General features: G+C 54.2%; 1 protein-coding gene across 1 annotated transcript in view; it reads right to left on the bottom strand.

Moving 5' to 3' along the window:
• The window catches only part of LRRC75A (leucine rich repeat containing 75A), a 44,074-nt gene extending 37,324 nt beyond the window's left edge, over positions 1-6,750 (bottom strand). The window contains exon 1 of the mRNA XM_053274510.1: positions 6,465-6,750. Within this exon, the coding sequence (XP_053130485.1) occupies positions 6,465-6,737 (273 nt within the window). The 5' untranslated portion in view covers positions 6,738-6,750. The remainder of the gene's footprint in view (positions 1-6,464) is intronic.
• Positions 6,751-13,927: the final 7,177 nt, after the last annotated feature.

The following is a 13,927-nucleotide window of genomic DNA, read 5'->3' as shown; positions in this document are numbered from 1 at the left end:
TTGGCAAAGTGGGGACAAAGCCATTGCTGAGTGGTAGAGCATAGGTACATAGGAAGCTGCCATATACTGAGTCAGACTATTGCTCCATCTAGCTCAGTATTGTCTACACAGACTGGCAGCGGCTTCTCCAAGATGGCAGGCAAGCGTCGCTCTCAGCCCAATCTTGGAGATGCTGTCAGGGAGGGAACTTGGAGCCTAGATGCTCTCTTCCCAGAGCGGACCCATTATCTCCTGAGGGGAATATCTTGCATTGCTCACACTTCTAGCATCCCTTTCATATACAACCAGTGCGAACCCTGCTTAGCGAAGGGGACAAGCCATGCTTGCTACCCCAACACCAGCTCTCCTCTCCTCTCTTTGCAGGCAGACAGTCCCAGATTCCATCCCTAGAAGCACCTGCAGGTACAGCTGGGAGAGACTCCTGCCTGAAACCCTGGAGAACGCTGCCAGTCAGAGCAGACAGTCCTGAGCTAGATGGACCAAGGGTCTGACTCAGTAGGAAGCAGCTTCTTATGTGTCCCAGGGGAACCAGCAGACAGGCCTGCCCAGCTAGGTCCACGCAAGCTACAATTGCCGTCAGCATGGCTTACAAGGTTAGCCCTTCAGGGCAATCTGGAAATGGAAAACAGCGGACCTGGAATCCCACCGGAGGAGAGGCTGCCAACCCTCTCCACAGGCCAGCAGGAATCTGGCGGTATCACTAACAACATGTGTAGACTTTTGGAGGGCCCACTTAATGCCGGAGAGAGTTTGGTATAAAGCGACGCTGAGAAACGTTCCCGCTAATGTGCCGTAATCAGCCGCAATATAATGCAGGCACAGCAGGTATGGGAGAGCCCGCCAGAAAGGACAGACTCTCCCTGGCAGCTGCACACACCCCTCTAGCTGCTTTTAAGTACCAGGAGGGGACACTAAAGCAGCCACAGCTGGAAGTAGAGGGGCAAGAAGGCACTGCTTTGGGGTATTGCTTGGAGATCAGACAGAGAAAGGAAGATGGAGAACTATGGGGAGTTTCCCCACAACAAAAAAGACAGGAACATAAGCAGCTGCCATATACTGAGTCAGACCCTTGGTCCATCTAGCTTAGTATTGTCTACACTGACTGGCAGCACCTTCTCCAAGGTTTCAGGCAGGAGTCTCTCCCAGCCCTGCCTAGAGAGGCTGCCAAGGATTGAACCTGGGACCCCCTTCATGCAAGCAGATGCTCCACAACTGAGCTATGGATGTTCCTGATGAACGTATGAAGCTGCCAGACTGAGTCAGACCTCTGGTCCATCTAGTGCAGTACTGTCTACACTGATTGGCAGCAGCTCTCCCAGGTTACAGGCAGGAGTCTCTCCCAACCTGTTCTGCCTCACTTTTGCCAAGCGTCCATTGCCAAGTTCTGGGCCGGCTCCAAAGGAAGAGTGTCGAGGCCTTTGTTAGAAACGGGGAACTTTGAAGACCAAGACGACAAATATGTATATACCGTTTTTCAACAGAAGTTCTCAAAGCGGTTTACATAGATATAAACAAACATGCTGCACTGGGGACGGAGAGGGCCAGTTGCTCTCCCCCTGGTAAACAGAGGTAAATTTATTTACCCCCTGGCAAATAAATGAAATGAATTAATAGCTCGCCAGGGCATCCAACCCAGGCACCAGTCTTTGGACAAGGCCCAGTGCCTCTCAGGTCATATCCACACCACCCAAGTAAACCAAAGAGCTGAGAACCCCAAACCGGGCCCTTTCTAGGGTCGCAACGGGACTTGGGGTGCACCCTCTAACAAAATCAGAGCCTCCGCCCTTCTATGCCTGTTTGTAAGAAACCAACGAAAACAAAGCCTGGTTGTAGTTTTAAAGTTTCAGAGTTTTCAGAGATGGTTGTTTTAAAGTTTTCAGCAGTTCCTACCTATATTTTCAATGGGTTTTGATTGTGTTTATGCATCCATTATGGTTGAGTTTTAAACAGTAAACCGCCCAGAGATTTTTATATGGGGCAGTATAGAAATGTGAGAAATACATTTTTAAAAACAAATAAACAAATAGAATAGTTCTGTGGGGGAAGAAGCATGTGATGTCCAACTAGATTCCTCTGCGTCTTCCCCAGACTACAACTCCCAGGTTTCTCAGGGGAGGAGAAAGCCGTGGGAGTCCAACAGGTGCAGCGCAGTAACAGCCCTCCCCACATAGCGCGTTGACATCCGTCTGCTGGCCAGCACCTCAAAAGGCACACCATGAATGTTCGGAGAGCGGGCGGCAGCCTGAGCAGAGAAGCCTCCCACCCCTTCTTCCAAATATCAGCATCACCCACAGAACGCAGAGAAGGAACGGACTGGCCTGCTTTGGAGGCTGCTGACCTCTGTGCCCAGCATCAGACACTTAATTTGCAAGGGGGGCCTCCAAAGGCCTTGAGGGCCAGGCTCCCAAATTACCTAGGTGCACCTCCTGACTGCAACCCCTTCATTCTAGCCTTGCCCTCAGGAGAAATAGTGAACAGGTCCCACTCCTCCTTCTGGGCGACAGTCTTTAAATAATGGAAGACGGCTCATATATCTCCCCTTGGTCTTCTCTTCTCCAGCTAAATATACCCAGCTCCTACTCTGACTGGCAGCAGCTCTCCAAGGTTTCAGGCAGGAGTCTCTCCCAGGCCTACCTGGAGATGCTGCCAGGGACTGAACCGGGGCCCTTCTGCATGCAAAAGCAAATGCTCTACCACTGAGCTATGCCCCCCCCCCCCAGGGGAATATCTTGCAGTGCTCACATGCGGGAGAGGAGAACTGCTCTTGTGGCCGCAAGCATGACTGCTCCCCTTTGCTAAGCAAGGTCTGCCCTGGTTTGCATTTGGATGGGAGACTACATGTTATGAGCACTGTCAAATATTCCCCTTGTGGGATGGGGCTGTTCTAGGAAGAGCATCTGCAGGCTTGCAAGCAGAAGGGTCCAAGTTCCCTCCCTGGCAGCATCTCCAAGGTAGTGGCTTCGGCCTGCAACCTCAGAGAAGCCGCTGCCAGTCTGGGTCTACCGTATTAAGCTAGATGGACCAATGGTCTGACTTAGTATATGGCAGCTTCCTATGTTCCTAAGTAGTTGCCCATCCAAATGCAAAGAAAGGTGGACCCTGCTTAGCAAAGGGGGAAATGCATGCTCACTGCCCCAAGACAGGCTCTCCACCCAATGCCACAAGCCAATCTGGAGAACATGCTTCCCCTTTTCCCGGGAACACACCCCTCCCCTGCTAACTGATCAAAGAGGCACCTTTTTAAAAGCTTTGATTCTCTTGCTTTAGCATAGGGAGAGCAGCCGGCCCTATCCATCCCCAGCACAGCATCCCTCCAGTAGCTGTGGCTGGGGTCTATCTTATGTCTCTTTTTTAGACTGTGAGCCCTTTGGGGAAAGAGGACCATCTTTCTTACTTACTTATTTCTCTCTCTCTCTCCGCAGACCGCTTTGGGAACTTTTGTTGAAAAGCAGTATATCAATATTCGTTGTATTCTTCTTCGGTGTATATGGTCCCCTACCCCTACAGCAGGCCCATCCCAGCCAGAAGTGGGTGCCTTTCAATTTTCTCTCCGCACTCCTGGATCCGAAGATAAGCTGTCAGAAGCAAGCCTCCTCGCTCTTCTTCCCTAAGGGCCACTTCGTAGGAACATAGGAAGCTGCCATATACTGAGTCAGGCCATTGGTCCATCTAGCTCCGTTTTGTCTTCACAGACTGGCAGCGGCTTCTCTGAGGTTGCAGGCAGAAGTCTCCCTCCGTCCTAAAGGCGGCCTCAAGGGAACAGGACAGAACGGGTGCCCGCATACTAGGAAATTGGAATGGAATGTTCCCCTTCTTGTAATCATCATCAGGTTAGTAAACCTGTATGTCATTTATGCAATGCTCCTGCATAGGAACAGGGAAGGAAGACGTGACCAGGTGGTTCACGTGGATCGGACAGTAAATTTCTTGTGTAAAAGTCTGTATGGTTATGTGCAGAAAGACAAGTGTATCTCTTCTAAACAGCAATGAGACAAATTGTGGAAATGGACGTTGGATGTAACCCACCCACCCCGATTACCTGATGTGCCTTGAAATCACCCCCCGCCCCAAGTTATAGTACTACCGGCATATATTTTATAACCCTGTGGGTTACCAAATCCTTGTGTGAAAATCTTTGTAGATGTACAAACAACCACTTTGTATATAATTGTGCTTTGGTAACATACTGGATGCTTTGGTAGTTTGTTGGTTCAATAAAAAAATCTTGTTGTCCTAAAAAAAAACAAAAAACTTGTTGCCCTAACTTGAAGATGCTGCCAGGGATGGAACTTGGAACTTTAGATGCTCTTCCCAGAGTGGCCCCATCATCCCCTAAAGGGGAATCTCTTGCAGTGCTCACACTTCTAGTCTCCCTATCATATGCAACCAGGGCAGACCCTGCTTAGCTAAGGGGACATGTCATGCTTGCTGCCACCAGACAATCCTGAGCTAGATGGAGCAATAGTCTGACTCAGGCGGCAGCGTCGTTTACACCTTTGTATTAAGGGCAGCCATTTTCCAGTGAGGAAACGTAGCACAGTGGCCGAGCATCTGCTTTGCATGCAGGAAGTCCCAGGTTCGATCCCTGGCAGCATCTCCAGGTAGGCCCGAGAAAGACCCCTGCCTGCAACCGTGGAGAACTGCTGCTGCCAGTCAGTGTAGATAATACTGAGCTAGATGGACCAAGGGTCTGACTCCGTAGAAGACCGTTTCCTATGTCACATTCCCAGAAGGCGCCTACTCCATGGGAGGAACTGTGGCCCAGTCCCACCACAAACACTGACCTCAGCCACACACCCCACAGGCTTGCGATTTCCAAGGGGACACTCAGCAAGCTTTTAATATCTCCCAGCTTGTCAGACTAAGAAACGACAACAACCCAGAGCGGCCTGCTGAGCCCAGGCTCTTGTGAACCGAAACAAACTGCCTGTTCAGGTAGCAGCACCATCTGCCTCTCTAATTTCCCCCTTTGGGTTCTTCCCTGGACTCCTAGCTTCCTACCAACTCAAAGGATCAGCCGGTAGCTTTTTGGAAAGGAGTCCCAGCCACCAGATCCCCTAGCGGTAACCCTGATCAGCCAGCGTGGTGTAACAGGCAGACTGCAGAACTCCACAACTTTGGCTGGTTCTGGACTACAACTCCCATCATCCACAGCGGCCAAGACTCAGGGGCGGTGGGAGCTGTCAACCCAGGACCTGCAGATATTGTTCAACTCTGGATTAGAATAATGGTTAAAGCAGGGGTGGGCAAACCTGGCCCTCCAGCTGTTGCTGGGCTACAACTCCCATCATCCCCAGCCACAAATTGTGGCTGGGGGTGTTGGGAGCTGTAGTCTAACAACAGCTGGAGGAGCAGGTTTGTTCCACACAAAGTGTGGACTAGGACCAGGAAGACCTGAGTTCAAGTCCCTGTGCAGCCATGAAACTCACTGAGTGACTCTAGGTCACTCCCTTCTCTCTCTCTCTCTGCCTAGTCTACCTTACAGGGTTGTTGCGGGGAGAAACATAACCATATACTCCTTGGCCAAAGAGCGGGATATAGAAATGTAAAAATAAACAAATTGAGTAGAACACACTCCCTTGGCAGGTGCAGCCCAACAGAAGAGAAGCTCAACTCCCCAGAGATGCTCCATTCTCCTCACAGGCCACCCCTCAAGGCTGGTGGGAAGGCCCTGTCAGCCCCCCAGCCAGCGCTGCCTCTCCAGGGGGGCTTTGCCCCTTGGACCCCCACGCCCACCTCGCCCTCCACACTGGAGGGGATGTCTTCCAATATACAGCTGGACACCTTTGGGGCCAAGTTTTGGCGGAGTCAGAAATATGGAGGATTAATCAGGAGCGGAGTCGTAGAAGTGGGGAAGGGGAAACGTCTCCCTCCTTTTTCCTCCTCCCTTCTTCCCCTCTTCCATCCTCCATCTCTACAGCCCTCTCTTCCTCCTCACCCCCACCCCGCTTCTCTCGGGCAGCCATTTTTCTTCCCCCCTCAGAAAATGTTTGCGAGGGGCTCACACAAGACTTGTGGGGGGACCGGGGCGGGGAGCCGGGAGAGTCCAGGAGGGCGGCCCAACTCGGGCCCTTCAGCTCTGGCTGGGCCGCCATTCTCGCCACCACCCCGCCAGCCGCTGTGGAGAACACAGCCGGGGATGATGGGAGTTATAGTCCAACCTCAGGAGGAGGACCGAAGTTGGGCAGCCCTGGAATCAAAGCTGCCTTGGACCCAGCCAAGGCCCCCTGCCCGCCCCCGAGACAAACCTCACCGCCTCCGAGGCATGCCAGGGACAGAGCCGAGAGCCCCAGGATCGTCGGCGCTACCTGCTTCCCGCAGACGCCCCTCACTGACGCCTCTGGGCGCCGCAACCTGCTGGGCGCCTGGGGGTCCTGCTTCCTCCCCGCCACCGGGCGCGCCCAGACACCGCTCCTCCTCGCCTGCCTGCCCGCCCGCCCGCCCGCGCAGCACCGCCTCCTCACCTGGCGCAGGTGCCGGAGCAGGTCGGTGGCTTCCTCCTGCTTGCCCTGCCGGACCATGCCCAGCAGGTCCTGGACCATGCCCACGCGCCGGTGGTAGGGGGGCGGCAGGCTGCCGCCGGCCGCCCTGCCCAACTTCTCGCCCGAGCGCGCCACGAGCGACGCCAGGAAGTCTCCGCCGCCGCCGCGCTCCTGGCCACCGCTGGGCATCCTCCGGCGGGCGGCGGTGGCCGCGGGGCTGGCCGGGCAGCCGCCCTTGCTGGGCTTGGCCCCCATGCTGGAGAAGAAGGAGCGCCTCGGCCGGGCCGGCCTTCAGGAGGGCGACGAGAAGGAGAAGCGGGAGGCGGCCCGGCGGCGGCAGCGCGGCACCTCCCCGGCGAGGCGCGCGGGAGGCGGCCAGGGCATCTCCTCCGCCGCCTCCTGCTAAGCGGCCGCCTCCGGCGCAACTTTGGGAAAACTGTTGCACATCCGGGCGGGCCTGGCGCAAGGCGCGGCGCGGAGGGAGCGCTGCTGCTGGCCGGGCAACCTGGCGCGAGCTGGCTGTGGTGGCGGCGGCGGCCCCTCCTCCTGCTCGGCTCCAGCCCAGCGCAGCCTCTCCTCCTCCTCCTCCACAATAGCGGGCTGGCCAGCCAGCTCCGGGCGCCGCCGGGCCTCCCTCCCGGAACACGTGACGGGCGCCTCTCTGGAGCACGTGCAGAGCGCGCGGCCGGCCGGCCTCCCTCCGGCGCGCGGCGCTGCTGCTGCTGCTGCGCTGTGCCGGGCAGCGGGCTGGGCTGCTCCTCGCTCCAGCCCCGGCAGCAGCGGCCGCCTGCAGAAGAACGCGGGGCGCAACTCTTGCAGCGCTTCTGCGGGGAGGGAGGAAGAGGAGTGGGCGCGGGGGAGAGAGGAAGCGCCGCCGGCCGGCCGAGGTGCAAGGACCGCTTGGCGCCGCGCCCAGCCGGAGGAACAGAGGGAAGCTGCCTCCTGGTGCTGCCGAGTCAGACCTTGGCTCCTTCTCGCGCGGGCGTTGTCGACGCGGACTGGCAGCGGCTCTCGGAGGATTCAGGCAGGAGTCTCTCCCAGCCCTCTCTTGGAGAAGCTGCCAGGGGCTGAACCTGGTACCTTCTGCGTGCAAAGCAAGTGCTCTACCAGTAAACCATGGCCCCGACCTTAGCACACACCAACCTTTCCCTACATCACAGGGAGGTTGTGCAAGGATCCATACACATCTTTAGCATCTGCTGTGGGGCAGGGAGCCAAGGCCAGGAGGCCTCCCCGTGCCTGCTTCATGCTGCTTTAGTGGGCAGAGTCCACAACAGCTGGACTCACAGGAGTCCATAGGGACATTTGAAGCAGCTGTCCGTAGAGTCAGACCACTGGTCCAGCTGGCTCAGTACACTGACTGGCAGCAGCTCCACAAGGTTGATTGCCAGGAAATTTAGGACCAACAAAAATGGAAGTATTTCTTCACACAATGCATGATCAGCTTGTAGAATTCTCAGCCACAAGATGTGGTGACAGCCAACAACCTGGATGGCTTGAAGAGGAGCTTGGAGAACTTCATGGAGGAGAGGTCTTTCATCGGCTACTAGTCGGAGGGCTGTGGGCCACCTCCAGGCTCAGAGGCAGGATGCCTCTGAGTACCAGTTGCAGGGGAGTCACAGCAGGAGGGAGGGCCTGCCCCTTTCAACTCCTGCCTGTGGCTTCCAGCAGCATCTGGTGGGCCACTGTATTAATCAGGATGCCGGACTAGATGGGCCTTCTTGGGCCTAATCCAGCAGGGCCGTTCTGATGTTCTTAAGGTTTCAGGCAGGGTTCTCCCCCAGCCCCACCTGGAGATGCTGACAGGGACTGAACCAGGGGCCTTTGGCATGCCAAACAAATGTCCCTGCACTGAGCTACAGCCCCATCCTCTAACTCTTGGTCATTGTTAAGGGGGCGAGTGGATATGTCTTTAAGGGGCAATGTTTCTTCCCGATCAAGACAAACCAATCACAGCTCTAAGTATTTCTTAATGCTAAAAAGACCATCCACAACTGGTTCCTTATCTCCTCTGCCCCCCCCACCCGCAAAAAACAAATCACCAACTTTCCCTGCTACAGGCGTCAATCACATAGGTTTTCCCTCCCCCTCTGCAGTGATAGATGAATGTTTAGACCTGTCTGGCAAGGAGCTCCCCGTTCAGTTACTGGGACAGCAGATCCCCGTCGTCAAGTATCTACAAATCCACTTGCCAGCTCGCCAGTGGCGAGTGCCCCCAGCTGAGCAGGACACCCAGCACCGCACAGATCTTACTTCCAAAGCCGCTTCTGAAAAGTTAAGGATCAGCAGGGATCCTTACCAACAACCAATAGGCCAGCTGGCGAGCCAGGCCGCCGTGGGTGGGTCCCAGCCAGGAGAGCGCAACCCTCCGCACGCCACTCACAGACTCCCGTGAGTCGTCTCCCTCCCTGTGGCCTTGCAGTACAAAAGACAGCGAACGGCAAGCAATTTCTCATCATCCCACGCACAGAGACAGAGAGGAGACTGCCGAGGTGTGCTGTGGCTGCAGCTAGCCAGCCCCGGAGAGGCGGTCGCGGGGACATTGCAGGCCCTGCCTTAATCCAACAACACACACACACACAAACCCCAGACACTCGAAACAGGTCCTGCGGCAGTCAGCAGACCTGCCTGGTAACCACTGAAGCCAGAAAACCGGACAAGATACCTGCCAGTTGTATATGGCACTGTTTCCCCCAAGCGTCTGTCCCCAGATGTCAGGACTACAACTCCCAACATCTTGCCCTGGTGGCAGGGGATGATGGGAGTTGTAGTCCAACATCTAGGGACAAACACTCGGGGGATCTCTCCTCTATGGGATAATTGCCAAAGAACATTAGGAACTCGGCCAGGGAGAGAGAGAGAGCAGGAGTATTATTTCAGTCCGGAATTCAATGGATCGGTGTCTGAATGGCCTCTCTGCTTTCAGGTGTCCCCTCGCAAAACAAAATTTGCTCCGATGAAAGAGGAGACGGAGGAATGGGGCGGGGTGGGTGGAGAACCACCATTCCTCTGCTAGCACAAAGGGCTTTTCTTTTGCGACCAACAGATTAACACCAGAGAGATCCTTCTGGAATTTGGCTCCACCTCCGTTTTTCAAGTGTACAATTGTATTTCTGAAGGTTGCCCAGGACCCTCCCCCTGCAAGGCTGAGGATTTAATCCAGAGGGCACTGGCGAAGAAGGGAGAAGCGTGTGTTCGAGCAGACACCAATCCAGCCTCTTCCAGGAAAGATGCTTGGATAAAATCCACACATACACACACACACACACACACCCGCAACAACACCACCCCAGCCGCCTGCCTCTCGCCCGTAAATGGCTTCCTGGAAACCTCTTGCTGCTTGGCGAAGGGGTGCAACTCAGTGGTGGCGCGTCTGCTTTGCACTCCCGTCTCAAAGGAGGAGCCTTGAATTCATGCCAAGTAGCCTTTTCTCCGCGGAGATCCAACCAAGGATCTCTGCCTGTTTGTGAGAAGGTCTGCAGGAAGGAACTGATTGAGGAAGGGCACCGAGAGGAAATGTCTTCCCAACAGAGTTGCCATGCCCCACGGAATTCCAGGTTTCACCTGGATTTCAAGCTTAGCCCACCCAGATCTGCCCAGATTTCAGCTTTCTTTCTTTTTTTAAAAAAAGCTAAGCTCTAGCCCTTGTAGGAGCGGCGTTATGGAGCAAGACGTGGAGTCACTCTTCGGCTCAAAAATTATTTTCAAGCCAATTTACATAATATGCAAATTTGGGAAAGCCAGATTCGAAAATCCACAGATTCTGAAAGCCAGATTTGAAAAGCCAGAATATGGCAACCCTACTTAGTGGCGCAGCGGGGAAACGCTTGATTAACAAGCAGAAGGTTGCCATTTTGAATCCCCGCTGGTCTGTTTCCCAGACTGTGGGAAACACCTTTATCGGGCAGCAGCGATCTAGGAAGATGCTGAAAGGCATCATCTCATACTTGGCTGGAGATGACAATGGTCAACCCCTCCTGTATTCTACCAAAGACAACCACAGGGCTCTGTGGGAGCCAAGAGTCGACACCGACTCAACGGCACAACTTTACCTTTACTTCCCAACAACTTATCTTCTTTGGTCCACACCTGTAATTTCTCTTTCCTCCACGTGCCAGGAGGGACATGGGAAGCTGCCTCATACCGAGTCAGACCCTTGGGCCTCTAGCTCAGGATGGTCTACACTGACTGGCAGCGGCTTCTCCAAGGTTTCAGGCAGGGGTCTCTCCCAGCCCTACCTAGAGACGCTGCCAGGGATTGAACCTGGGGTCTTCTGCACGCAAAGCTCATGCTCTACCACTGTGCTACATTTCCACCCTGAAAAACTGCTGCCCTTAGTACGAAGGTATATACGGCACTGCCTTCTGAGTCAGACTGTTGGTTCACCTAGCTTAGTCTTGTCTACACTGACTGGCAGCAGCTCTCCAAGGTTCCAGGCAGGAGTCTCTCCCAGCCCTACCTGGAGAGGCTGCCAGGGACAACCCCGTCCCAGGATTCTGCCTTAAACAGCAATAGCCCCACACCTCACTGGAGAGCTTCAAGAGGGACTTGGCTGGCTGAGAGATGTGCAGGATTAGAAATTTAATCCAACAGGATTCTGTGCCTCCTAGCCCCTCAGCTCCATCTTTTCTTTCCCAGAGAAGGCAACAGAAAAAGGAAGGTCTAGCAGCGCCTCTGCAGCAGGGGTGGCGTAACTGTGGATCCCTGGATGTTGGACTACAACTCCCATCATCCACAGTCATAATGGCCAAAGGCTGGGGAAGATGGGAATTGTAGTCCAACAATATCTGGAGACTCGAGTTTGAGTGTCCCCTGCTTAACTGAGCAAAGAGGCACCTTTTCGAAGTGGTGAGTCTCTTTCTTTAGCAAGGGGAGAGCCACTAGCCCTGTCCATCCCCAGCACAGCGGCCTTCCAGTGGCTGTTGCTGGGGTCTGTTTTTTGTCTGTGAGCCCTTTGGGGACAGGGAGCCATGGAATTGTATTGATTTATATCTAGGTCAACCACTTTGGGGAACTTGTTGAAAAGCAGTAGATAAAAGTTTGTCGCCTTCGTACCGTGCTGCCAAGAGCAGGGATTCCCAGTTTTTGTCAACCACAATTCCCATCACCCCCTGCCCACCAGGACCCTTACTCTACAGGCCAGCACTGTGCTTCTCCCATGATCCGGGCACCTACCCCAACGTCCAAGGCCAGCCTCCTGAAGAGGGACAGACCTCACAGGACAGAGCATTTGCACGTTTCAGCCAACACGATCCAGAGAGGCGAGGCCACCCTCCTGTGTGAGAGGCGTGGTGCCGACGACGTCTGCACAGAAGGGTGCTTTCCGCAGGACTGGGAGGGCCCTTGCAGAGACGAAGCCCTCTCTGAAGAGTTCTAGGAGAAAAGCACCGGGAAAGGCTGCCCAGCACACCGCACACGCCTGCCAAGAGGGTGCAGGGGCTCCAGGGGGCTCCGTTTCCCTTTAAGCGCCACCACCGTGCAACACGCAGCACGGTGAGAACGGTCCCCTCTGCGTGGCGCAGGGGATCCGGCTTGGGCCGAAACTCCGCTTTGCAATTAATTAAGTAATTATGCCTTACAATGGGTTGGTCCGTGACTTCCGTGACTTGCTGGATCATGAGGCCTCTCTCGACTTCACGGCCTCGGCAGGGGGCCCTCGGTCTCTCCTCGCTTGGTCTCGACATTCTCTGGAAAGGCCGCTGGTTCCGATGCCTTCTTCCCATGCCAAAAAGGGACTTGGCACCATTGATTTATTGGGAGCCTGCTCTCCAGGGCAGCCAACCCGCCCTGTGAGTAGACCCACTACCGACCTGGCCACGAGCCCAATCCAAAGAGAAAGAGTCAAGGTAACAGAGTCCGTGATCCAGGCCCCCGCGTTTTGGCCATCCGTGCCAAATGGGGGGGAGAAATGCCCATTGCGGGTTCATCGACAGTGATCAGGGTCTGATCACTCCTCCTAGAAATGTGGCAGGCCGCCACGCCCTCCCGTCCCAGAAGGCAGGTTCAGGAAGATTCCCCCTGCAGAGAGACGGTGTCCTTGTGACACACGGGGCAGGTCAAAGCCACCACGGACCACGCATCTTCTCCTCTTTGGCCCCTTTTACAGAGGTCGTTGCGCCCACCTTATTTTTGCCAGTACTCCTCAAGTATCCTGGTCGCTCAAGTCAATTTTATATCTTACTGCTGCACTCCAGTGAAGACCCCCTTGCAAAGTTCTGTGCCATGCAGTGGGCAGAATCCACAGGACCATGACAACAGCTCCCACCTAGAGGGTCCGTGGGCTGAGCCTACAAAATCCAGCCTGAGCCTCGGCTTTTGCATCACTTGTTGTATCCTGTAACGCTCTTGTAATGCCATACAGGAAATCCCCCCCCCATGCAACTTTAAACACTTTTAAACTATTTTTAAACGACTTTAACCATGTTTAAGTACTCTTAAGCACCCTGGCCCACTGTTTACTAGGATGTAGACTTTTCTCTTGTAGACAATTATAGCTCTATTCTAAATTTGATATTTTCAATTTAAATCTTCCTTATTACTAAAGGTAAAGTCTGCCGTCACATCGATTTCAACTCCTGGCGCCCACAGAGCCCTGTGGTTGTCTTTGGTAGGATACAGGAGGGGTTGACCATTGCCTCCTCCCTCACAGTGTGAGATGATGCCTTTCAGCATCTTCCTATATCGCTGCTGCCTGATATAATACCAGCGGGGATTCAAACCGGCAACCTTCTGCTTGTTAGCCAAGCATTTCCCCGCTGTGCCACTTAAATTACTACTCCACACTTTTATAGTTTCACAGCAATAGTTTTATATTCTATCTCCTATTCCCTGCTTGTATCTCATGTATTTTATTGTTCTTGTGCTGGCCTAAGACCGAATAAAGGTGATTGATCACTCATCCTTTATCCCTACCTCCAAACGATTTGGGTAAAATTGCAAGTCATTTTTGCACAGAGCAACAGGTCAAGAACAGACCACCCTGCTGGATTAGGCCCAAGAAGGCCTTTCTAATGCAGCATCCGGTTTGCCACAATGGCTAGCCCACCAGATGCCTCCAGGAAACCCACAGGCAAGAGGTAAGGATGTGCCCTCTCCTGCTGTTGCTCCCCTGCAACTGATATTGAGAGGCATTGTGCTTCTGAGGCTGGTGGCCCACAGCCACTGGACTAGTAGCCACTGATAGACCTGTCCTCCATGAATGTGTCGAAGCCCCCTTTAAAGCCATCCAAGCTAATGGCCATCACCACATCCCATGGCAGAGAAGTCCATAGTTTAATTATGCGCTGTGTGAAAAAGTGCTTCATTTTGCCAATTCTAAATTTCCTGGCCAGTTTCATGGGATAGCCCCTTCTTCCAGTGTGTTGTGAGAGGGAGGGAGAAAAATTTTCCTCTCTCCACCCTCTCTACTCCATGCATAACTGTACACACCTCGATCATGTTAGGGT

The sequence above is a fragment of the Hemicordylus capensis genome, chromosome 12 (assembly GCF_027244095.1).
Source record: "Hemicordylus capensis ecotype Gifberg chromosome 12, rHemCap1.1.pri, whole genome shotgun sequence".
NCBI classification, from domain to species: Eukaryota; Metazoa; Chordata; class Lepidosauria; order Squamata; family Cordylidae; genus Hemicordylus; species Hemicordylus capensis.
The sequence above is the reverse complement of the archived record's forward strand: the minus strand, read 5'-3'. Positions and strand labels throughout refer to the sequence as shown.